At 41.3% G+C, this 24,348-nt stretch overlaps 1 protein-coding gene and 1 long non-coding RNA gene across 3 annotated transcripts in view; one reads left to right on the plus strand and one right to left on the minus strand.

The window, feature by feature from the left end:
- Positions 1–24,348, minus strand: part of LOC100651474 (neuroligin-1) — a 149,968-nt gene that overhangs the window by 37,807 nt on the left and 87,813 nt on the right. For both annotated transcript variants that reach the window (XM_048406213.1, XM_048406215.1), the window contains exon 7: positions 19,180–19,554. In XM_048406213.1, the coding sequence (XP_048262170.1) occupies positions 19,180–19,554 (375 nt within the window). The remainder of the gene's footprint in view (positions 1–19,179; positions 19,555–24,348) is intronic.
- LOC105667172 lies at positions 6,009–16,379 on the plus strand. Its single transcript, XR_001099793.3, has 5 exons — positions 6,009–6,456; positions 8,937–9,070; positions 9,130–9,291; positions 12,121–12,311; positions 12,396–16,379. It is a non-coding gene; the product is annotated as an uncharacterized LOC105667172 (long non-coding RNA).

The raw sequence follows: 24,348 nt of genomic DNA on the forward strand, positions 1-24,348 counted from the left end.
CGGCTGCATTTTGCCGAAAATTTCATCAACCTTACAGAACGCACGCTGCACCTAAGAGGCCCACGTATCCTATATGTGTTATTTCGACTTTGCGCGTGTACCGGTGCGACTTTTCGCTCGCCTGTGTACGCTAGGTACGATGTATTAAGTACGACGCGTCAATATCAATCAATTAACGCGAATTTAACGTATTTTCCATTTCCTTCCGATTCTGCTCCTCTTTCTCTTTCTGTCTTTCGACTTCTTTTCCCACTCTATATACCTCTATATCGGTGGAGATCTGTTTAAAGAGGTTGCCGCTAAATCGACCTCGATAACCGAAATTACCGAAGCTTAAATTCATTTTATCGTATCGTACGGTACTCGTTACGAAATAAATAACGCGACGTTACGTACGATTGCGATTAAAAATAATTGTAGCGGCTGCGTGAAAGTCTCGTTAGAAATATGGTGCTTAGAACGTTGAAACGCGAAGAAAGCGAATTTCGGATCGATTGGACGAAAGAGCTTTTTTCTTAAATCGCGAGCGTTCTATTTACGAGCCTCCGTGAATTAATTAGTTAGTTAATTAGTCCGCGTTTAAACAGTTTTACGTTGAAAAGTATTTTTTAGACCGAAGCAACGATCTGATTCCGACAAGCATAGGCTGTTCGTCCGTTCGTCGTTCCCGGCGAACGCCCCAACGAATAGTAATCGATAATGGAATAATCGAAGCCACAACGGCGGCCGCAATGGACTCTAAATTCGCTTTGGATAAGGTGTACGGAGAGCGTGGCAGGCGTTATCGATCGAAGCAAGTACGGGTCGCGTACCCTGCATGCATTCGTACGAATTGGCCTTAACGCCTCTAACCCAGAAACGCCAGGAATCCTGGCATGCCAGCGTGGCCCTCGATAATCTCGATCCGCGCGATCGATGCCACCCACGTTTCCCGCGTCTGCGATTTGTTCGTCAACGAGCTTGCGGACTTGGACCCCGATCGTGCCACTTGATCGACGATTACGATGAATCGATTACACGCGAAAACCGCGTGTGTCCGCAATAGTGGCGACTCTTTTTAGCTTTATATCTATTTTTCTCTGCGGGTTATTAATTCGCGTTCGTTGGAGGATCGAACGGCCCGGCATTTTCTTTCCAAGTCGCGTACGCGGAATTACTTGCTTCGGCTTTTTATAGACGATTAATATTAAAACTGGCCGAGTTGAAATGGTAATAAAAATATAGGACATTCTCTAAACGTTGATATTTTGATCGACTTAAAGATTTGACTTAAAGAGGAAACAATCGCTACGCGGTACGTGCAACCAGTCGGTGTGTGTCTGTAATGCGCGTATACACGCGTGCCAACGACGAAGCCATCCACCATTACGTAACGTTACAAGCTTATTACCGTTTATACAATGGCCGCGAACACCGTTCATCTCCTGCCTTCGCTAAAACTCTAAAACTTTCGAACGTTCAAACGCGATAATACACCTCTATTCCATAATATAAAGCTAGAAAATGACAAGTTCGTGTTCGGTATTCGGTATTCGGTGCGCTCGTAATTCAACAATTTTTGCAACTGACATCGCATCTACCGTATATCGAGATAAGTTACCCCCTGTATAATTCACGCTACGTTTCCTATACCGAACCTGTAAATGATAATGTACGATTCGCGTGGTCGAGCGCGGAAAAATATCTATTTACGTGTATTCAAGTCTTTTGCTACAGCACACGAATCTAGTACGTAATCCGTTAGCAGATGAAAATACGGGAAATCTACGAGTGTCATAGACAATGCGATCGAAGCGCATGGCATACGACGATGTTTCGCATCTCCTAGTATAATAATAATCACTTCGATAACATAATCTTCCAGATTACCAACTTTTGTAACCTTTGTTCGTACGCAACCGATCTAATAAAAAAGAAAGGCATCGCCATTTTTCGCCAATTTATCGTCGATATACAGCGATACGTTTACAAACCGAGTTGTAATAACAACACAACGTTATGTCATTACGATAAGATAACATTTTTTTACGGTAAAATACGAATAGATAGTTTACGCGAAAATTTCTTTCTTCGGCCAACGTATCGATTTGCGAGAAGATGACTTTAAAGGGAAAGAGAATCTCGAAAACTATAGAATATACGTGGAATAAAATTACACCGCTATGTGTTTTACGGTAAAAGTAAGCTTATGAGGAAACTTTTAATCTCAAAGTCGAACGTCGCTTTTGTGTCGCTTTTGTCTTAGGAGAGACAAAAATCGATAGTTACCGATTTACGGCCCCTCTGGACCACCGCAGACTCGCGGAATCGGCCATCGCGGAGGAGCCAAGAAGTTCGTTTAACGAGCATTTTCGACGCGTCGTTAGGTCTCGCAGGTTGAAAAGAATGCCGCCGGGATCGAAGGCAATCTGGAAGGACGTGATCTAGGATTTGGTAGTTCGACTTGCTTCGATCGTCTCGCTACGAACGTGCAAACGAGATCGGCGATTCTTCCGTTCGTAGAAACTTGTCACAATTTCTGTATTCTCCGTTATATCGTATTTTTGCCGTTATTTTAGCGAATTTTAAGACGCAAGAGATTAAGTCTTGACGCGGTGTCTCCAGTTACGGGAACCCTGGGAACCTGTAAACTGTAAAAAAAAGTCGCGAGGGAAGGTGTACAAGCAAACGCAACGGCACGAGCGAATCCAGCGTTTCGATTTATCGACTAGCGCGACGCGTCCACGACGATTCGAAACGCCTACCGATCTGACACAAATTGCTGAAAATATTTAAGCGTTACCAGATCTACGCACACCCATACATATATCTCTTTTAATCGTTTCGTACGAGCTTTGGTCATCGGTGTGGTAGCTGAAAAATTAAACAAACTGAATTATATCGTATCAGAAACGAACGAGTAAATACGGGTACGTTCGAGAGAGAACGCGGGTTTATATCCGAAAAATCGAGCTTTGCTGTTCGACAGTTCGGCACTCTTGATTCCACGAGATTCTCGACAATCCCTTAATAAAAAAAAAAAAAAAAAAAAAAAAATAGCTCGGACCACGTCAACTACCCTCCACCCTGGGCGTAAACATGCCAGGACAACTAGAATACCTTTGCAAATAACCATCCGAGGGAAAGAGTTGGCTCTCCGTGAATCAACGTTTCCGACAACGGAAACTTCGTACACGATGTTTTATTCCACCGTTTCGATTTATTTCCCTCCCTTTTTTCACACCAACCGACCCTCCATGCGCGTTCTACCACGTGTTTCAGAGCACCCTTTATTAATATTCCCCCGAGAGGCTATTTGAAAACATCGTTCCACCGCGACACTCCATCGGACAGGTGAGATTCCCTTTTCTCTCTTCTCGTCGCGCGTATAGTAAACGAATCTCGATAAAATAACCGATCGCTGATCGACGAAGCCTGCCGATTGCCTACCACCCACTACGACCAATCCATCTTGTTCGTTTGCGAGAGGAGAGAGGACTCGTAAAAGAGGAACACGGCGAGACCATTCACGAATACCGAATCCATGAAATAATACACGATGGAGCACAGCCACGAGTCATTGAATCGCGCAAACGCGTTTAACAAAATTAACGCTCGCGTTTGTTCAAATTCGTCCACTTTAAAGGGCACTCGTTTATTTTCATCGCATCGCTCGGATCCTAACGTCTCTAACGATAGGTATAATATATTTCGTTTAGGTGAGTTTGTACGAGTTGTTTATATTTTTTAATATAGATGGTTGGCTCAGCATCGCGTCGAGAAAAGAGAGAAAGACGAAGAAGATTGGAAATCGTTTGCTCGAGATAGAAAATGCGGCTTGTGAAACGAGCGACCAGCTAATGAGCTGCCGCGGTATCGGTTAGGCCGTGCAATTTCGAGGTCGGCCATTCCCCGACAGATTTACATCACGGGAACATTTGCGTAGACGTAATAGCTTGGGTCGGACGCGGTGCGGATACCTCGATGCAATATCGAAGCGCAACGCGATTCGGCTTCTGTATTGCTCCACGTTGCGAATCGAACCACGAACGATTGTCTTTCGGCTTCTCTTGGGACTGCTAGATTCACGTTGAACGTCGTGATATACGAGTTTCAATTCTGACAGTTGCATGGTAATTTAACAATGGACCGTAGAAGATCGTATAGTCTGTACGAGATAGTTGTTTTTGGCTGTTTTGCTTTAGACAACGCGTTTAGAAACGCACGTAGATGGTGAATTAATTACGCGCAGGAAAGCGTACTTAAAGAACTAAACCTTTACTGTTTCGTCTATTTAACGTAACAGCATTGCCCTCTGTATCGAAATGGCTTTGAAAGTATCAGATCGATTATATTTTCGCGAAATTAGCGAACAAATTAGTAAAGAAACAACGGCTTAAAAGTATTACGTAATATCTAGTGGCAATTATCGTTATCTTTCGCTTAAACTTTTTCCTCGTTTATACACGTATCTTCTAACATTGTTGAAAACATAACGATTAAAATAATTTTCGACTATGCGTTTGTACGACCGAATCTTTTTTCCTTTCTTCGTATTTCCTCGTCTTTCTATTTTCAATGACTTTTACGCGTGATTTCTATCACGCTTGGCAATACGAAAGCACCATCGAGATGAAACAAAAGCTTTCTAATTCTCCGGCGCCGATGTCCAACGAAATGTCGTTGTAAGTCGTTGTAAAAGTCGTATTCGGATCTTCGAAAGAATTACGTTTATTATATAGAACCGTAGTTGCGAAACGTCGGATGTTCACGAAACTATATTTACGAAACGTGACTCGTGTCGAACGAACTGGCCAAAGCGTTTGTCGTTTAATTCGACTGGAAGGAAGGGAAAATTGCCGCTCGGTTTCCACGCGATCGGGTGTTTTCGTGGATTTCATCACGGTCGGTCGATCTTACGGCACGTCGAATACACCTTAGAAGCTGTGACGCTGTGTCGCCGTGCTTGGACGAAACAAACCCGAGACGCGCGCCGCTACGTACGTAATATCATAAATATCATAAATGTCATAAATATGTAAAAGTTGCTTTTTCTAAGACATTTTTCTGCCGATAGCATACACGTGCGATTTTAACGTAAATTTGTCATATTATACTAAATAATATTCGAGAGTAACACCGAGACAGCTATTCTTACGATACGCGTCCTTTCGTCCTTCTTTCGTCGTTCTTTCGACGACTACTCGAGGTTCTACGAGTATGTAGTTATTAGGCGTGAATCTAGCGTCGCGTAACCAACGCTGAAAAACGAACTATTTTTTAACGCGCTTGGACAAACATAGAGACAACGATCTTTTTCGACTTTGTCTATTCGTCTACCTGTCAAGGTGTACCTACGTACAAGGTACGTACGTATAGTTTTTTCTACCTTTTGCCCCGGGCGATGTAGCTTAAACGTTGTTAATTAAAAGAACTCGTGGACGACGAGTAACTAGACGTTATATACGCTTGATATAACAAAGTAGCTGCGATAACGGAAGACTTGCGAATATCGGAAGAGAAATTTTTGTAAGAGGAATAAATGAACGATTACGAAGCGGATTAACGAAAGAACGAGACAGAGTTCTCGATACCCAATTTTCTATGGCTTGCGACTTGTACGGCATTTGGTAAGGATAGCGTTGTTATCCTTTTCTATAAGAATATCAAATTACAGCCAATGGCTTTTTCATCGGAAGCTTTGAGAATATAAAATTTGCGCTCGAATGCTAAAAAGATTTGCACTTTTGCCGCGAGCGACGTTTGTGCGCACTAAGCGTCCAAGTAACGCGTTGAACGAATTACGTGAATTCTCATCCTCGACCGTTTAATTCATCCATACGGGACCATCGACGTAATATGTGCATTAACGTAGCCAATGTTCTCCCTTAAACTTAACTGGCTCGAAGCTTTCGAAAAGAAATGATTTCGAGTAGCGACTTGTGACGAAGCCGACCAAGAGATAAAGAGATAAAGAGATAAAGAGAGCCTCGAGTGTACGTGCATCGCTCGTCAGTGTGTATACACGTTCCACATGCTACGTACGGATAAAGTAGCTGAATTTTAAAATGGATTAATACGCGCCAGTTAAACGGGGACAAGTGTTTCGCGGCACGTTGAACCAACTAATACGTGCAACCTGGTTCGGTAGATAGACACCAACTTTTCATACGAAAATTGCGACAATGTTCTAGTGGCTGCTCGACCCTGTTACTTGTATCATCGACTCGACAACATTTCCTCACGGAAATATCCTAAGATCAGAGTGCGCGATAATTAGGCAATTACGCGCTTCTATAGCGATTGAACAAAATTTCGATCGTGCTACGTATACAAGTAGCATTCGTTGCTACCTGTGTATACAAAGTTATCGGTATTCTTCGTACGGCTTTTAAATAACGGTGTTCGATCGAACCGTTGATAAAATCATAGGCGAATTTGAGGAGGATAGGAATTATAAAGGAAACATTAATATATGTACGTATACTTTGAGATTGCCTGATTAAAACGTTGCACAGTAACGCATTGGTAGAATAAGAAATGCGAGTATACAGAATAAAAGTTAGAAAACAGGTACGAGGTGGGTATAAAAGGATTTTGTTACCGTTGCTCGTTAGAAAGAAATTACAATTACCTAGAAATTATTATTTTCATAGAAAACCGAAGAACTAACAAGCGTAATAAAAAGATTATCCGTTGCTAATCCCTAATGATAAAAGAAGAAGTACACCGATACGTATGCAGGTGTATTAGACGCTTTTATTTTGATAAAGGAACTGTCGTAGATATTTTTCTAGTTTCTTGCTTCTTATCTTAGATATACGCGATTAAGGGCTGACGTAAACGTAACAATAATTTTATACAACGTAATAAGCGTCGCGAGTCTAGTGTCAGAAGTGTAAACAAGTAAAATTTCGATATTTCGATCGATGCTAACTGTCGTTTTACTTCAGTTCATACGGCGATAGCTTGATAGCTTGATCGATCGCACAAATTTGAAAATAGACGCACACTGTACGTATTCGGAATACGCGTGATCGCAATATCGCCATTTTACGAAATACGTTATTCAGCCATCTTTCCGGAATACTTGCTTCGATACGACGCGCTATTCAACGTTCTATCGTTTCAACGTTGATCGTTTGTTCGTATTTCGAGGAATTCGCTCGGATCTACGTATCGCACAGTTCTAATTACATAAAACGTACGAGCAAGAAGGATAACGTTCGTAATTCGTGCTGACCAATAATCGGTTAAAAGTTGTTCAAAATATCGATTTCTACGACACGCTTTTACGAACGGTAGCCAGTCGTTGTACAGTTTCGCTCGGATCGAATAGGAGTAAATAATCGACGACAGGTTCTCTTGCGTGCGAGAATAAGTCGAAAATGTAGAATAAAATTTGTCGAAAAGAAAATTTATCACGCGCGTATACTAGGCCGTTATTGTTCGAAAGTTGAGTTGAAGTTGAAGTTGTAGAGAGAAAGTTGAGAAACGTCGCTGAATCAGAAACGTCGTCAACGACGACGGTGACGAACGAATTCGTTTCCTTCCAGTTTGGAGGCAAAGGTACGGCGACTAGGAAAAATGGGCCGCGCCCGATCAATCGCGCGCAATCGAAGCATTTGGGCTTCCTCTTTTGCCATAATAAACCCTCTGATCGGATGTTTACGCCGGATAGAGGACGATAGGTAACGCGGGTAAAGCTGACCAAACACGTAAGCGATTCACCGGCACGCTCGCTTAGATAGACCAAGCCGCGTTCTATACCTGTGCAATGTGCAAACATCCATCGGTCGATCTGGCAAAGCGGTCGGAACCATAGTCGAACGCTTATCGACTTTGTTGCGACGACCGTGAAAGTATGCATAGAGTTGGATTCTTCGATGAGAACGCGAAAGCCTCTGTGTCGCCGACTAATCAACTGGATCGCTTTGTCGATGTTTCGTTTCGGCAGCACAGAATTTCAAAGGGTGTATCGCAAAGGATAGACGAATATCTCGATGATGAGTTTTGTCTTCCGTATAGAGTTTCGGACGAACCTTTCGGGCGAACGAAATTTTGGATTTGTACGATTCGAATGCAACGAACAAATTAGGCGGCAAGCTGAAATTTCGATTTGGCATTGTTCCAAATAAAGTACCTGCGTTCTATGCATCGATAGCTATCTAAGCAGAAAAACATTTTTGTCGTAGCGATCGTCTAGTAATCTCTGTGTTTTCTTTTAGAAATTTTTCCATAGAAATTACGCGCGTATCGATCACCTTTTACACGTAAAATTAAGTTTCCGTGATTTACGAAAATAAAAGTTGATATTTATCGAATCGGATAGATTGGTGGTTTTTTCTTCTTAAACAACTGTATATACTCGTCGAATTTGACAGGTCCGTGCAAATCAATCCTAGCGTCGTTGTCGATTCGAAGTTGAACGCTTGTCGATGTTTAGACGTCTACCGACGATTAAACGTCAAATACAGGCCGATGTTTGCGCCAATTTGCAAGACACGCGGTTAAACGTTCGAACACGGAACACGGAGCAAAAGACTATATCGAAGTAATTCGTTTACGCATCTGATTAGAAAAATTATCATATCGTCGCGTATATCGTTTTCCTAATCTTTACGATAAACGCTAGATTTGTAATGTAAGAACTTTGCGTAAATAAATAAATAAAAGATTGCCAGTACATGATCTATCAAGCGATATAATTCCAAGCGAGAATTCTACAAAACAACAGTGTACAATTTTTTAAAATAAATTCCAGGAAACTCGTGCCAATAATAATAAGAACGTAATCTTTAATTTAAATTCGTGTAACCTATCCGTAATTTATCGTATTTGCAAAAAGATGTGGTTCATCTAAATCGATTTGAAGGCATTTACCTTTTATTCGGTATTGCTATCGGTGTTCCCTTTCGACGTTATTAATCGATTTTATTAATCGGCTATCTTTCTAGATACGTTAAAAGTTATTCGAGTGTCGAAAGATGCCGTTTTAAGAATAAAAAGCGAGAGAAAGAAAGGACGGAACGGAAGCAATCGCGTTAAAAAATTAAAGATCAATTTTACAACTATCGAAGGAAAAAGAAGGGTAAGAAATATCATAAATCACGAGGCTACAAGCTCTACGACACGGTGTAAATGTTTCAGTGACACGTGGCTGGTCGGTGGAGGAATAAAATCGCGAGAAGCCAAACCGGAAGCCGTAGGTTGACGGCTCTATGTCTTCGTCGGCCGCGACATCTTGTCCTCGCAGACCACGTTCCTGTAAAAAGTCCACGAGATAGAACGAAGCGGATGGCTGTCTGCCGGGTACGTTCCCGAAGGAATTTTATAGACTGCTCCCGGATGTCGCGTTCTATCCGCTCTGCTACCTACCGGTAACCTCTATGCGTCACGGATCTCGCAAACTCCTTACGCGAGAACGAATTCCGGTCAACGGTTGCCGAATAACCATAATATCGGTTTTCAAATTTGCGCGTATTTCAAAAATATGAAAAATAATTTTTCGAAGAAGAAGAAATTAATTTCAAGCAACGATTTATCAGCGATTCAGATATTTAACGCAAAAGCATCGATCGAGCTTTTAGACTCGTACAAGTTTTCAAATGCTTCTATACTGTCTTCTCTTTCAATTCAAATATTTGAATATAATTCTAATTTTACGATTAATTAATCCGTATACCACGATTACATATTCTACCAATGTCCTTATTCCTGTATTCTCCTATTCCCTTATTCCTTAAGCGAAGCGATAAAATATTAACAATCGGGTGGCTAGAGAGGTCTTGCGCTCCAAGCAACACGAACGAAAGCGGGTCGTGAGATATGCGATATCCCGTGCAAAGGGTCGTTCGATCGTCGAATATCTCGGCCGTAACGTTGCGTAGGAAAAAATCGGCCTACGATACGGTTTGTCCAAGAACGTGGAGAAACTAACTGTAGCTACCAATGCGCACACGCGTACATAGCACTCGCAATAGTATCCGCTGCATGTTATATACAAAACGTACAATTTTCTATCTCAAAGTAGGAGAATTTCACGCAAGATGGCTCGCTCGAAGGACGAGTTAGTGCATTATTTGCTCGTAACCTGTTCACGAAAAGATGTATCGCTTAAAGAAAGTGACGTTTTATCGTCTCAAAGCAATCTGACGGCGATATTTTAAATTCACGTCCCATCTTTCCGGGGTGTTCCATACGGAAATTCCCGGTGGGTCTCGAGCGTCCTGACAGTTTTCCGAGCGTGTGCGCGACACGGCTTCCCTTTCGAGCCAACCGGTGTGTTCCGTGTACCATACGGAGAAATACATCGAAACTCTCGGTTTTTAGAAAATTTCGAAAATTAATATTGCGAATCGTGGGGCGCTGCGCTATTTCGATAAACGTTCAAACCAATAAACGTACTTTGCATTAAATCGTCGATAAAATATACGGAGAGATATCGTTTTCTAGTCGAGTCTATTTTTCGTATCAACGAAATTGTAGAATGGTGCGAGGTTGAAAATTATACATACAGAGATACGTAGTTTATTATCGCTCTGATGGAAATTGTTACGATGAATTTGACGTACAGTGAGAAAGTGGTTGAGTTTGAAACTCGTGCTTCGTCTTAAAAAATGTATAGATAAGATAAAAGTCCTGTTGTAAATAAAACGTGGCCGTCTCATCGAAGACGCAGCAATTTTCTGTACGGCGATGCGAACAAGTTTATGCCGTTGTTAAATATCTTTTCTAGTTCGCGTTCGCGAATTCTTCGATACTCGCGTAGAGATTAAGAGAGGAAAGATAGACGAAACGCGATTGGAACGAAAGAAAAAGGGAAAGCAGGAGGACGCGGTGCAGCGCAACGACCGGCCGGAATTTTCTCGTAACTCCTGGCAAGAGGACGCGACGCCGTGTCGTTCGCTGAGATTGCAGCTCGTGAAAACGTCTCGGCCTGCGCTGTTTGCCTCGTCTATGCCTTGGATAATGTGTTCCGGTCTGGCCTGTTATTAATTTCTTTCCGTATGAATCATATCACGTGCTTGGCTTATACGTTTGCTTTGTTTCACTTTGCTGTTACGACGTTTCATTAAACTACCGAAAATGCGACCAATCGTGGATTTATGACCAGATATAAATCTAAGACCGCTAGATCGTTAATTATATCGCTAAATAATAAAGCTGGATTAGAATAACGCGGAAGGCGATTATGCAACCTCTTGATAGTTTAATTCAAAGTAAGAAGGATATCGTCGTTTTTCTTCGTGTCATATCGTTCTTTAGATAAGAGGTTATTTAACCTATACACTTTTATCACGTATTTGAAACTCGATAAGAAATTAAGTTTGGATACAAAGTTGTAACTTTGTTTGCAAGAAAACGTAGAATGTCGAAAGCAAATCGAAAGAAATTGCTGGACACTGAAAAGTCTGGTATTTTTTTTTTTTTTTTTTTTTTTTTTTTTTTTTTTTTTAGGAAACGTAGCGTCAAAGCAAACGACCGTTATAAAACTACATATTATATCGTCGCTTGTGGCACAGGTGTAGCCTGACCATTATCGTAAACGTCCACCGTAAACGATGAAAACAAGGTCCGCCGATTATTTATAATCTGCAGTGTATTTTATTTCTCACTTTTAACAATCGTTCGCATATTAGGTATCTCTTACTCGTGTCGTAAGCTTCTAAGCTTGTAAATAACGAAAGGAACAAGAAAGGAGAACGACTGTTTCTTAAAAGTAAGATAAAAATATTATTGCTACCATTAAGGCCAACATTGTTACCGTGACGAAAAAAATGGAAACGCGTAGCTAATGTTAGCGAAACGAAGGCCCGTAACATTCCTATGATCGTAAACGCGTAAAAATTTTGTCTTTTTATTTATCCTTTAATAGGATCTTTCAGATCTACTTTACTTGAAATTTATATTCGCTCATCGAGCCGTTACATTTCCTATCTTTCATTCAGTTACGTTTTTGCTACCTTCCGGCTGAAATTTATCGAGATCGGAAGCGATTAGTTTCTATTCTTCGGCTATCGTACATTCGCTTGAAATATATGTACTCGGCAATATTAAATCGAACAAATGTCGTTGAAAAATATTTCAAATCACTTAAGAAAAATGTATATATAACCATTGTCTTTTCGTATTCTTCAGATATCAAACGAACGAACGAATCGGACGAGAAGGTTGAAACAAGCTAGACGAAACTCAGGTGCGGCGGACGCGTTTCTTTCGAAGAAGAAAGGAAGAGAAGAAGAAAAGGAGAAAATCGTTTACCCCGCTTAACACGCTCTGTTACATCGTTACATCCGCTATACGCGTATGCTACACGCTGAAACTTAAAAGTATCGAATCTTTAAACGCTTAAAAATTATTCTTTTTACGAATACCCTCGATCGTTCGAATTTCCATCGTTGATCCTGTTGCAGCGATATTACTGGACAACAGGGGCCATTTCGATTTTTCCACTCTCGCGGACCACACCCACCGCTATTATCAGCACTCGCGAATTCTTGTTGCGTTCTGAAATGGTGGTAAGTTTGGGCAGAGGGGCTTGAGAATCACGGCTCGAATATCGATGCGAATATCATCGCGATGCAATCGGATATACGCAGCTAGGTTGCGGTATGTACGTACACAGAAACGCGTAATGCAACGCGTTTCCATATCCAAGCTCTGCCACACGGTGATACAGCAATGGGAAGCGATATACGAATATCAGCCATGCGTCAAACGTATAAATCCTCGCCGCCCCCGTTTTCCACCGTTAATATTTTACGAATCGTAAAACCTAGAACAGCCTCGTCGTATACGTACTTGAAAACGTCCGTTATTTGCGCTCTTTCCTCTCTAAAAATGTATATTTCGTTGCTTGAAATTGTTTTATCGCCAAATGACGCATTTGCGATGAGAATTTGTCGATCAAACCCAATCGCGGTTTAGCTTTTCTTAATCTTTTTCGTCGAACGTCCGATAGTGTTACAATCGAGCATCCGTCGAAGATATCGGTTTTTCTACGGAAGACCGATTAGCGCACAAACTCGTCTATTAAGGTCGACGCGTAGCCGATTGCTAAAGTTACAACCGGCATCACTTACGACACGTAACATCGCATATTTTTTCTTCTTTCCTCCTTGATTATATATCGTCGCTACGTCTATTACTTCTTTATTTTCTCTCGTTTCCGCGTTCTTTTTTTCTCATTCTCGTGTTTGCCGTGGGCACGATAATATATCATATTAACAAATGTATTTAATCGATTGTAAAGATCGCCCAATGACTTTCCGCCACTGAATTTGTCAATCGCATGTTCTACGATATCTCGATTATGTTGCGGCATCTGTGTGGGATTGGACAGAGTATAGCTGTACGCGCGTACATACAACGCGTACAAATATGATTCAATATCCGGAAGTGCGTAAACGATGATTTATGATTTGTGATTGATTTATGATTTATGATTACGAATATAAAATTACGCGAAGAAAGACATAGAGATCGTGTTTTGTGACGTATTACGTTTTAGAAAACTTGATTGATACGATAAACCTGGTATACGATATCGGCAAATTCGACGAACAATTTTATCGAGGTATTTGTCGAAATAAGTTGTTCGTAGTCTGGTTACGTTGCATCGCGATCAGCGTGGGTACTTTAGCGAGTAGCGAATAGTAGCTATTCGTTCGAGAGGCGGCGTATCAAAGGGTTGGCCATGTGTACGAGCAATAAGTTTATAACCGTTTAGAAGCTGTTTGCGAGTTGTTGGAGAACCGCGGTGTGGACACGACGCTGATCCGCTGTTTCTGCTCGTGAGCAGCTCGCGAATAGTTGTAGTCGGTGTGGACAAAGCGTTACGTATCTTGCAATTAGTTAAAATGTGTGTTCAATGCGACGATGCAAAACGTTCATGATTTTGTTATTACGTGAGACGAATAGCGAATGACAAGCACCGACTAAACGCCGATTCAGACTATCCTATCGCGTACGAAAAATAGCGAAAGTTTCTTCTCCTTTGTTCGTCTCACAGACCATTCGCTCGTGAGAAAAACGTTAAAAAGTAATTAAAGTAAAGTAAACGATGAAAATTCGAACAACAACAACAACGAAAGTGTCTTCTTAGTGTTGATTCGGGATATCGCTGTACATATATTTCTTTCATCGACGAAACAGGCAACGACGTAGCGTGCTACTCATTTCGTGCGAATTTCGTAACATTCGGTTCACGTAATACGTATCGTAGAACGCGTGTGTGCGTGTCAGACAAGATATCCTACGTTATTAGACGAACCTTTAATGACGCCACGCTTCCACGCGCTGTTATTATATCGTCGGACCGAACTAGCCGACATTTTGGTCAGTGATGTATCGTTGTGAAACCGGAATCCGGGGGATACGCGAATTATCGTCGGGTTGCACGTTCGCTGGAAAATTTTTCGCCGTAATGGACAATCGAGGTATTTGTCGAACCATTTGTATTACACCGTAAACCGTGTAATAATCGCTCGAGTTCAAAGATATGGACGTTCTTGGAGTTTGATCTCTTTCGAGGATAATTTCGCGACACGTTCGATCGATAGCGAAACATTGCTGCGCGCGGCAGCGTAAACGAACGAGCATAGGAGATGGTCGAAGAAATTTTTGCATAGATGCAGATATTTGTAAATCCGACAGATCTTTAGCACGGTATTTTCCTTTTGGTTTCGCTACTCGATACTTTTAGCAGAAGCAACAAGGACAAGAATTTCAAGGATATTTTTGCCAAGCCAAAGTAAGAGAAAAATGAAAAATATATAAATTGCGTGGGAGATTTCGTTTATTAGGCAAAATTTTCCCTGTGCAAACAAACATACTTGCAACTTAGGCGATGTAGGACACGGTAATTGTCAGACTTAAAGAAGCATGTCCGGCAGTTTAGCTCGTACAAATTGTAGACAAAAAGACTATGACATTCGCTTTCATAAATGGTGCGGAACTTTGTATATACGCGTATACTCGCGTATACTCGCGTATACCCGCCTATGATATGCTCGTTACATAGGACCGAGGCCAGTAAGTACTTTAGGCGATTTGACAAACTGTTTTATCTAGTGATTCTATTCGTGGATTCGACGCTAGCGAACACGAACGTGCACGATCGGCGATAAAGGATATAAAGTGGATTCGAACGATAGCCTTCGAGCGAACGGTACGAAACTCGATGTTATTAAGGCGTGCAACAGCTTGCGTTGAGCGTAATTTTCTTTAAACATCCATGATTCGAAAACTAAAGTATACGTAGAACGGTGTATGTTCGTAAGACGTTATCTTCGTTTCTAGACATTTATCGGCCTGTGCGAGTATCCGCTCCCCTGATCCCTGGTTACTCTATGTCATTCCGTATAATAGCATGCGCTTTACATATCGTTGGTAAAGCAATGATAAAAAGTAGAGAGACGAAGATAAAATAATTTAAACCATACCGTTAAATTCATAATGAAACTATAGATCGAGTAACGTAATCTGTCTTTTATCGCGTAAAGCAACTGTTTTCTTGATGTAAAAAACTGGCTCTCTCTCTCTCTCTCTCTGTAGTCAGTTTAAAAGCGAAGAAAACGGCTGAATGCAAATTTCTTGTCAACGACAAACGTTCCGAGAGCCACAAATCTAAAGTAAAGCAGATTTTAGGACTTAGGAGAGTATCGAGGATTCTGGCGAATTGCGACAAAAACGTATTTGTCCGATAAACAGCTGGGAATTAAAAGCGATTTCAATTGGGAATACACCTTGAATCCGCCGTGAACTCCTTCGAAGACCGTGATTACTATGCCGCGCGTGACATTGTCGCGTATGACCGCAACCAATCGCCATTGGTCGGCCTCGACGTTAAAAAGGGGCCACCTTATGATCGCGATGAGTCGATGGTTGCTTCGTCGAGTCTCCTGTCTTTCTGCTCTCTATGCGACACACGCGCCAGTGAAAATAACGATCGGTCGCGCAATCGTCGAAGAAAATATCGTAATCTGATCGTTCATGGAACAAAGTTAAAGCGGAGTACGATAGTTGCTTCGATTTATCGAGGACAGGATATATCGTCGCAAAATCTTTCGAGTTAGAGTTACCTGTCTATCTTTTTACTGTCTGTCTGTTAAATTTTGTTACGCGCTCTAAACTTTCATACAAACATCACGACGAAAGGAAATTACGCGATCCTAACTATCCACTTGCAACTTTTCACCTACAAGTGTCATCTTTTGCTTGCTCTACGTCATAAGCAAATTGATAGTTTACAATTGTTAAAGCACTTTAGTGGCTAATTTATTAATTACAATAGCGAGAGTATAAGGAGACGCGAAATTGTTTTTTATTTACGCAGAGCGCTCGATTTCAATGCATAAATGCGAATTACTGGCAAACTATCTGCTGTATAATAATAATAAAAAAAAAGTTTAAAATCGAAAGTTTAGTTCGAATTAGTTTAGCAGATATTTTCACGCTTATTTTGTAAAATTTCCAAGGCAAAAGGAAGGAGTAAAACGAAAAAGAAAATAAAACGTAACAATTTTTCTTTACAGGAAAACTGTGATTTAAAACTTGGATATCGTTCTCGGATGATCGATCCATCATCACTCTCGCACGAAATAGCCGACGAACTGAAAATCTCTCTGTTACATCTTATCGCGAAATGTTGTGCGCTGGCCAGAATTTCATCCAGTTTCCTTCGTGTTTTTCGCTCGTCCCTCGTCCCTCGTGTCTCGTGTCTCGTGTCTCGTCTCTCGTCTCTCGTCTATCAATCCGTTCGATCGTACGATCGTACGCTTCGACGGCCTTTCTACGTAATTCCATATTGTCCTTTATAAAACGCACTCGTTAACTCGATCGGAACAAACTCCTCTCGTTCCCTCTCGTTCCCTCTCGTTCCCAGTCTAAATAGCAATAAAAATCAACGGAGAAAGAGAAACTCGGAAGTTTCAGACAATATTGTCAGATGTTATCGCGTCAAGTGTCACGATGTTTGAAATGCCGTGAATCGGATAAAGAGTGGCCCAAAATTGAAAGCAGTTTTCGCCCGCTCTCCGCGATTTTGGAACTGAATTTTGCGTCGAACGATACCTCGTGATAAGAAATTAATCGGTACAGATTAACGAAGTATTTTGTTTCTAGAAATGTTCCTTCAGAATTTAGATTAGAAATATTTATTCGCGAACGGTGATTATCGAGAAGGTGGAAGTTTTTTTTTTGTTTTATTACTCAAAATCGCGCCAAATGGACGCTTTACATTGGTTATCGACGAATCGAAGATACTTATCTGTTGGCAGGAAAAGAAAAGAAGAGAGACGCTTCTCATCGTTTGACACGAAACACGTATCGACGGTGGTTTTGCCACAAAAGTTAAAGTAGCTTACCATATAACAACGTACGACGATACGATAAATAACGCAGAAACGTAGCTTGTATAACATGTATAAGATTATGTAGTCGGAAATTTATACTTATTTTTAATCGATCTAAAGATACAATTCCACGTCTATTGCTATTCTTTTGCTATTAGGTGGATTTTATCGACAAAATCCGCAATCACTTAGTTGCCAACCCAATAGCTGTATGGCTATATAAAATATCGTACGATGTAATACGATTGATCGTTCCTTATGACAGTTTCATCGTTGAATCGCTGTCGACAAATACGACATTTCCCGCTTTGAGATACGATGTAACCTATCGTTAATAGAGTTGCTTACTATGTAGGCTTTGGATCCAAGTCGGCAGATTGCTTTACTCCAATGTCGATTCGGACGCGACTGGCGAATCGAAAGCCGCGAGATTCGAAAAGAAAACGAATTTAGAAAATAAATAAAGCAAATATGTAATTTTGTCCCGTATTTTTCAAAGAGTCGAAACTTTTCAACTCCTTAACGTAGAAAATAAAAATTTCGAATTGCGATACGTTTAACGTTCTAATCTTGTTTACGCTCCTTTCGATATATTTTTTAAATCTCTTGGTTTCTTTATCTTCCAGGGTAAAATGATTGAAAGTTACCGGTCGCGTATGTTTATACAGACATAAGCACATTCGTCAGCCCGATACGATAATATATTTCCGCCACGGCAGTCGTGCTAATAATCGATTCCGGAGAGGCACACACGAGCAGAAGGAACAAATATTGTCACATGATGCGGTGGAATAAATTTCAATTACGAAATGATGAAGTTCCATTTACAAATTCAGCCAAAGAAGTAATGTGTGCGTAACAGCACATGATTTTAATCACGTGCTCAGTTAAGTCTAACTGTAGTCACGCGCAACAGCGTAATAATTAACCCCTTAGCTCGGATGGGTCAACGATGTCGTTCAACCAAGTACAAACATTCCGTCTCGGTGGCTCACACTTGTAAATTGCAACGTTTCATGGCACGCATCGATTCTCTTATCATCCATTATCCCTGCGTTATCACAGTGCGGCGTCACAGATCGCGTTAAACCTTTTCTATCGGATATTTCACCAATATCTCCGGATAGACAAATTTTACTTATTTCTCAGTTTCTATTTTCATTTGGTCGTAAAATGGTAGATTAGACAGTGATAAATAAGGTAGAAAACGAAGACGTTCTCTCTCAATCTTTTCTCGATCTTATAATCGGCATTTGTATACGCGTATCTGACGTATATGTAGGTAAGAAGGTAGGTTGCAAACAGCCTGACCCAAGAGAATTACAGTTTAAGAACTTTCGTTCTTCGTGAATCGTAAATGCGATGGACGCGAACAATCGAGATTATTTTATATACGACCACGAAAGCCCGAGATAATTAACGCGTTTTATCAGAAAATGCATAAATGGTAAATTAATGATTTGAAATAATTTCAAGGGCAATGTATCTTATTCAATTACACGTTTATATAATTTGTCTTTCCGTCGCCTAAATTTAGAAAGTTCTCGAAAGAACTGGAGATACGCGATTAAGATACTTAAGATATATCCGTTATTTTAATAGAAATACGAAAAGTGACGATGACTAATAGCGAAAATAACGAGGAGAGTCGAGATTACATCGGGGGTGCTAGCGTCGCATAGTTGGTTCAAGAGGCGACGATCGTAATCGTGTTTACGCAAATTCGTACTTTTACGAATTGTACGTTTTCGTACGTTGAAATTTCCGTAAATACGTAATCATCCGTACGGTCTAGTTCGAAACTAAGAAAGCGGATAAAAGTAGAAAGCAAAGAAAGACTCACCGCAAATTGGAGACAACGGTGACGTAGTTGCCTTCGATGGAGACAAGGCCGACATTCTGCAGTATAATGCCGGTGATCAACATGCCGATTAGAGCAGGAAGGGTGGTCAAGGAGAACAACCATCCGCCAAAATGCGCCGCTAGGCAAAGGGTGGCGAGGCCGAAAAGCTGACCACCGGGGGCGGCGTCATCTTTCAGCATCGTATACACGATGCCCCAGAGCAGCAGCCCTAACAGGAACAGGCACAATAGCCGAGCGAATTTTCGGTAGCTTGGACAAAACGGTTGTGGACAGGCTTTCCTCCAACCCGTCGGCTCCCACGATGGCGTATCGTCGCGACCGTGACATCGCGCGCAAAACAGGTACAACCATGATCTGAAAGAAGCATCGAGCCCGAACAAAGTTACAATAGAATTGCTTTTTCTATGCTTTTGGTTATGTTTGCTTATGACCGAGAATTACGAGAAATTCGTATTTCTCCTCTTTGCCTTCTTATTCGTTTGTTTTAAGATAGCGCAGGCGAATATCTTGATAGAAAGGAAACGACCATCTGATAAGCGTTTTCGTTTTAAGTAAAAGCTTTACTCGCACTTTTATCGAGTAGCTTCAAATTCGAAATTAATATATATATTTATCTAATCGGAGCATATTTTTATCAAAATATAGATAGATTTGCTATCGATGCAACAGATAGATTTTTCGAGTGAATTCTGCTTGCGAAACGCGTTGCAATTCCTAAGTATGTTTGACAAAACTTGGTAATCTATGATCGGATGTTGACATATTTTTAAGAACGTCTGCATATCATGCAGCATCCGCGTCGTTGTTACGGTCTACGCGTTCAAACCTACATCGTTGTTGTTACTGACCGATTAAGACGTTATACTAATCCGCAACTAATGAAACCGCTAACTAACTAATATCGATACACCGACGCCAAATCTGTTCTTATATATATCCTTGCAACGTACTGTACCGAACCTCCGTATATTATATTCGTATATTATAAAAAATTAATAACTTGCTCGACTTTCTTACTCCCTTATCCTTTATCCTTTATATCCGATGATGCGTACAGCTGTCATACACGATACCACAGTCACGATCCCTCGCGTTAATCGGTTCATCGTCGCCGTTTCTACGAACCGTGTCCCTTACCTCGATCATCTATCTGCCCTCTGTATCAATTAAAATAACGTCAGCTTTTACAATAATTTTATTCGAACGTAAGTTTTATTTAAAGCAGCGCCGCTGAGCGCCGAAAAATTACAGATATCGAGCTGTGTACGCCTATAGAACGATATATTTACGTATTTATCGAAAAAATCTGGTAATTGCATTTTCGCGACAAGAGCGAAAATTGAAACAAAGCAGGGGACAAACGGATCTCGGTATTTCGTGCTGATTTATAAGTTGGAAGTAAAACGCGCCATCGAAAGAGACGGAAGAAGAAGCAAGGGAAGAAAGCGAAATAAGGCCAATGTAGGAGAAGTTTGAGAGCGAAATGTGCACCGTATCTCAACCGTCAACCGTCAACAGTCAACGTCCATGTCGATATTTTACTGTGAGATTCGGTATCTTAAAATACCACCATCTGTAAGTCAGGCCTCTTTAAAGAATTATCTGCGCTTGTTTGATCGAAACAGCATTCATTTTTAGGATTTTAATTCGCTCGAGATTGGAATTTCGTTACGAGGCCTTAAATATTTGTACGTGCAGTTTGAAGTTTTATCACCGAACGATCGATTTCCGAAGTAAACGAACAAATTTGCTTCGCAGTTGATTTCAAGAACTCTTACTGTTAACTCTTTCTGTTGCAAGATACGGTCGCTCGTGAAGTTATACGCGATGAATCCGGCTTTTCGCTGATCCAATCGATTCTTCGTATTAACTTTGACTCTGTCCGACTCTGACTCTCCTAAAATAAATGGAGCAAAAAGCTCGTCGAGAATTCAGAAAGCGTTAACAGAAGCGTATAGCTTGTAGAGTGCAGGCGAACAGACGATATAGGAAACTTGGCGTAGAGCTTCGTTCAATCTCATTAGACTTTATGATCTTTATGATCTTATCAAGGCGATTGGAAATGACACGCTTTGTAACCGACCGTTACATCACGAACTACGCTTCCTCGATCCGTTACAATTCCCCCCGATTAGGATTGTCTGCTACGAATAGTTTTCATTCGTTGTCTTCGTATCGATAGTACGCGGATCTCGCTCGGGGAAAAAGATTGACCAGTAGAATCGCGACGATGGCGCGAACGATGTACAGGTACGCGCGTTAAACCGATAGACTGAATGCCGATAGATGTATCGGCATTTCCAAGTTCCCAACTCTGTTTTTATTTTCTTTCGCTTACTTATAACTCTGCGGTATGAGTTTTTACTACGTTAATACGTATCTCTTACTGTTGATATCGTTTGATATATAATATTACGCGATATCGTGTGATTTAGTATCGGTAGTGAAAAATTATGTACATTTTTTGCTGTAACTACGAAATTACGTCATCGACTTTAATACAATACGTTACAAAGTTAAGAAACGAGTACGGTGTTAAGTACGGCGGTTAAGGAATCGACAGCTTAAACAGTCGCGCGAAGAGCGTTTAAAGCTTGGATGCGAGGCACGAGGTGCCATGAAAGGGACGATATTTTTTATCCTCCATTTACCATTACGCGCGCGTAACAGTGTTCAGGTATTACGTTCGTTGAAATTATCGTTGTATTAAGACTATAAAACGTTTTGTCCGATATTTGGCAAGAAAAGTTTAGTAATAATAAAAAAAGAAAAAAAAAAGAAAAAAAGATTCCAAGTTTGTTTTCTTCGGGAAAACGTCTCTCGTTTAAACATATTTTTCTCATAGATAAATAGATAGATTTATGCGCATACGTCCTCCTTTTATCGGTCTCTCGAACCGATTTCGCGATATGAAAAATAAAAGAAATACTTGTATTTATCATAAATATTTCTTCTAATCTTATTGAGAAAGATAGCACTATACGACGCTGTCTTGTTATCAACGTGCAATATCGGACAGTGCCTATTTTAATAAAATGTCACTAAAAGTCTTATATAACTCGAGCCTTGGAAAGCACGGATTAAAATATTACGCTACCGCGAACTTTGCTTTTAAAAGCTGAACGCCATCTATTTTTTCTAGATTCCCGCCTACTCTATATGTACGCTATCGTTATATATATCGCATCGGGTTGTTGTTTTTAACATGTTTTTAAAATGTTTTAGAAAAATTAGCATCGATCGTACTTGTGTATACGCTATCAAGATTCGGAGATACTTGCGAGATTCTTGCGAGTTATGCTATCGCGTTTCATGTAATAATAAAATACCGATTTTACCAAATACGATCGATCGACGTTTATTAATAAGCCTGCTACGAAACTCGACGCAAACGAGTTTCCTGCGTTTCGCATTAATTTCATTGTTTGTATATCTACGTGTATTTAACTAATTTCGATACATTTCGCAAGACAAGGGAATCCGGTCTACGCGATTCTTTCGCACGAATAAAATTTATTTGGTCGAGCGATCTATAACGCTTCGGTTCAAAGTGTCCGACGATTCAACCTGGTCTAATCGAACGGGAACACCGTTGCGGTGAAATTGGCGGTGAAAACGCGTTAAAAACAGCTAGAAATCCGACTGAAATCGTCTCTGCCAGAAACCGATCGAAGATCGACATTGAAATGGCACGCGTTTGCCCAAACAGACCAAACTACGACATTGTCGGCGTTTCGAAGCCGTGTCAAAATGAACTTTTCCAAAATTATTACCAAAAATATCGAAGGAAAGGTGGAGGGAATGAAGGACAAGGAATTCTTCCACCGTTGCTCGTTTCGGAAGTCGAAGTTTAACGCTTTAGAGCGGCTAACGACGGCGAATCGACGCAGATTTGATTCCGATAGAATGATTCTGAAGATTCTTACCGTTCCAACTCCTCCGAGTACTCGAGCTTGTCCCTAATGGAGCTGGTCAAGCTATGCGCCGACTTCTTCCTGTTTCCATTGATCCTGCCGTTCTCGAGATCGAACTTGTGCTGCGGAATATTCTCCGCGCTACCATAGTTACTACTGCCATGCTGCAGTATCGATTTGCCGCGACCCTGATCGGAATTATACTCGGAGCTGGCGCTTATGCGCCGATGATGATCAAAGTTGGGATTATCCATGCCGAGGATCTGATCGCTAATGGAGACGCGTCGCTTGGCCAACTCCTCGGTCGACCTGTTCGTTCTGTTACTCGTGTCGGTTTCCATATCGTGTCTCGGTGCCCTCGAGAACTAACGAGAACGTGCCCTTTAAGAAACCAATTTCTATATATATATATATATATATGTATGTATATCGGAGCGCGCGCGCGCGCGCGCGTGTGCGTGTATACGTATTCGGTGAAATCGGTAAAAGCTATCCGATACGTGGAGTCGTGTCGTTATCGATTCACGATGTTTCGCTCGATCGATTTCGAACAATCTCTATCAACGGAGATTTAAATCGTATGCAGACGAATCGAACGACAGTTGGTTGTATCGGCTGTCATCGGTTGTCATCGGCCGAAAGATCGACTCGCCGTTGGCAAGCTTTCTCCTTGTTTCTCGATAGGATAGACAGCGGCTATGCGAGCTTCTCTATGTTTCGTAGGACAGAGGCGAAAATGTCTAGTTTGGCCGTAGGAATCCAACTGACTTTCACGTTTCTCGTTGGAACACAGGGGTATTCTTGATACACGAAGTCTTGAATTCGACAGGAGCAACGCGAATCCATGTACCCAACGTAGAGTTCGATTAAGATTCGTCGAGAAAGCTTTCGTTTAAGAAAAAATCCTTGCTATTTGGCCGAACGCGACCGAAATTGTTCGACCGGCTTGAGTCGCCGAGCGACTTGGATCACAGTTTGGATCGCAAGCAAGGAGAAACGAACGAAACGCACCGTGTTATAGCGAACGTTAGGCGAACGTTAGAATTGCGTTGGTTCGATTCGCGATCGAGAATAGAACAAAGTTTGTCAACTCGAGGAAAAAACCGACGGACGATCGTCGGAGGATCGTGTAGAAGAAGCGGCTTTCCTCGATCGACTGCCGATGGAGACGACAGCGGTCTGCGATCACAGCTCGACGTTCCCCTGTCGACCGTTGACAGTGTTCACGGAGTCG

Source organism: Bombus terrestris, chromosome 1 (genome assembly GCF_910591885.1).
Source record: "Bombus terrestris chromosome 1, iyBomTerr1.2, whole genome shotgun sequence".
In the NCBI taxonomy this organism is placed as follows: domain Eukaryota; kingdom Metazoa; phylum Arthropoda; class Insecta; order Hymenoptera; family Apidae; genus Bombus; species Bombus terrestris.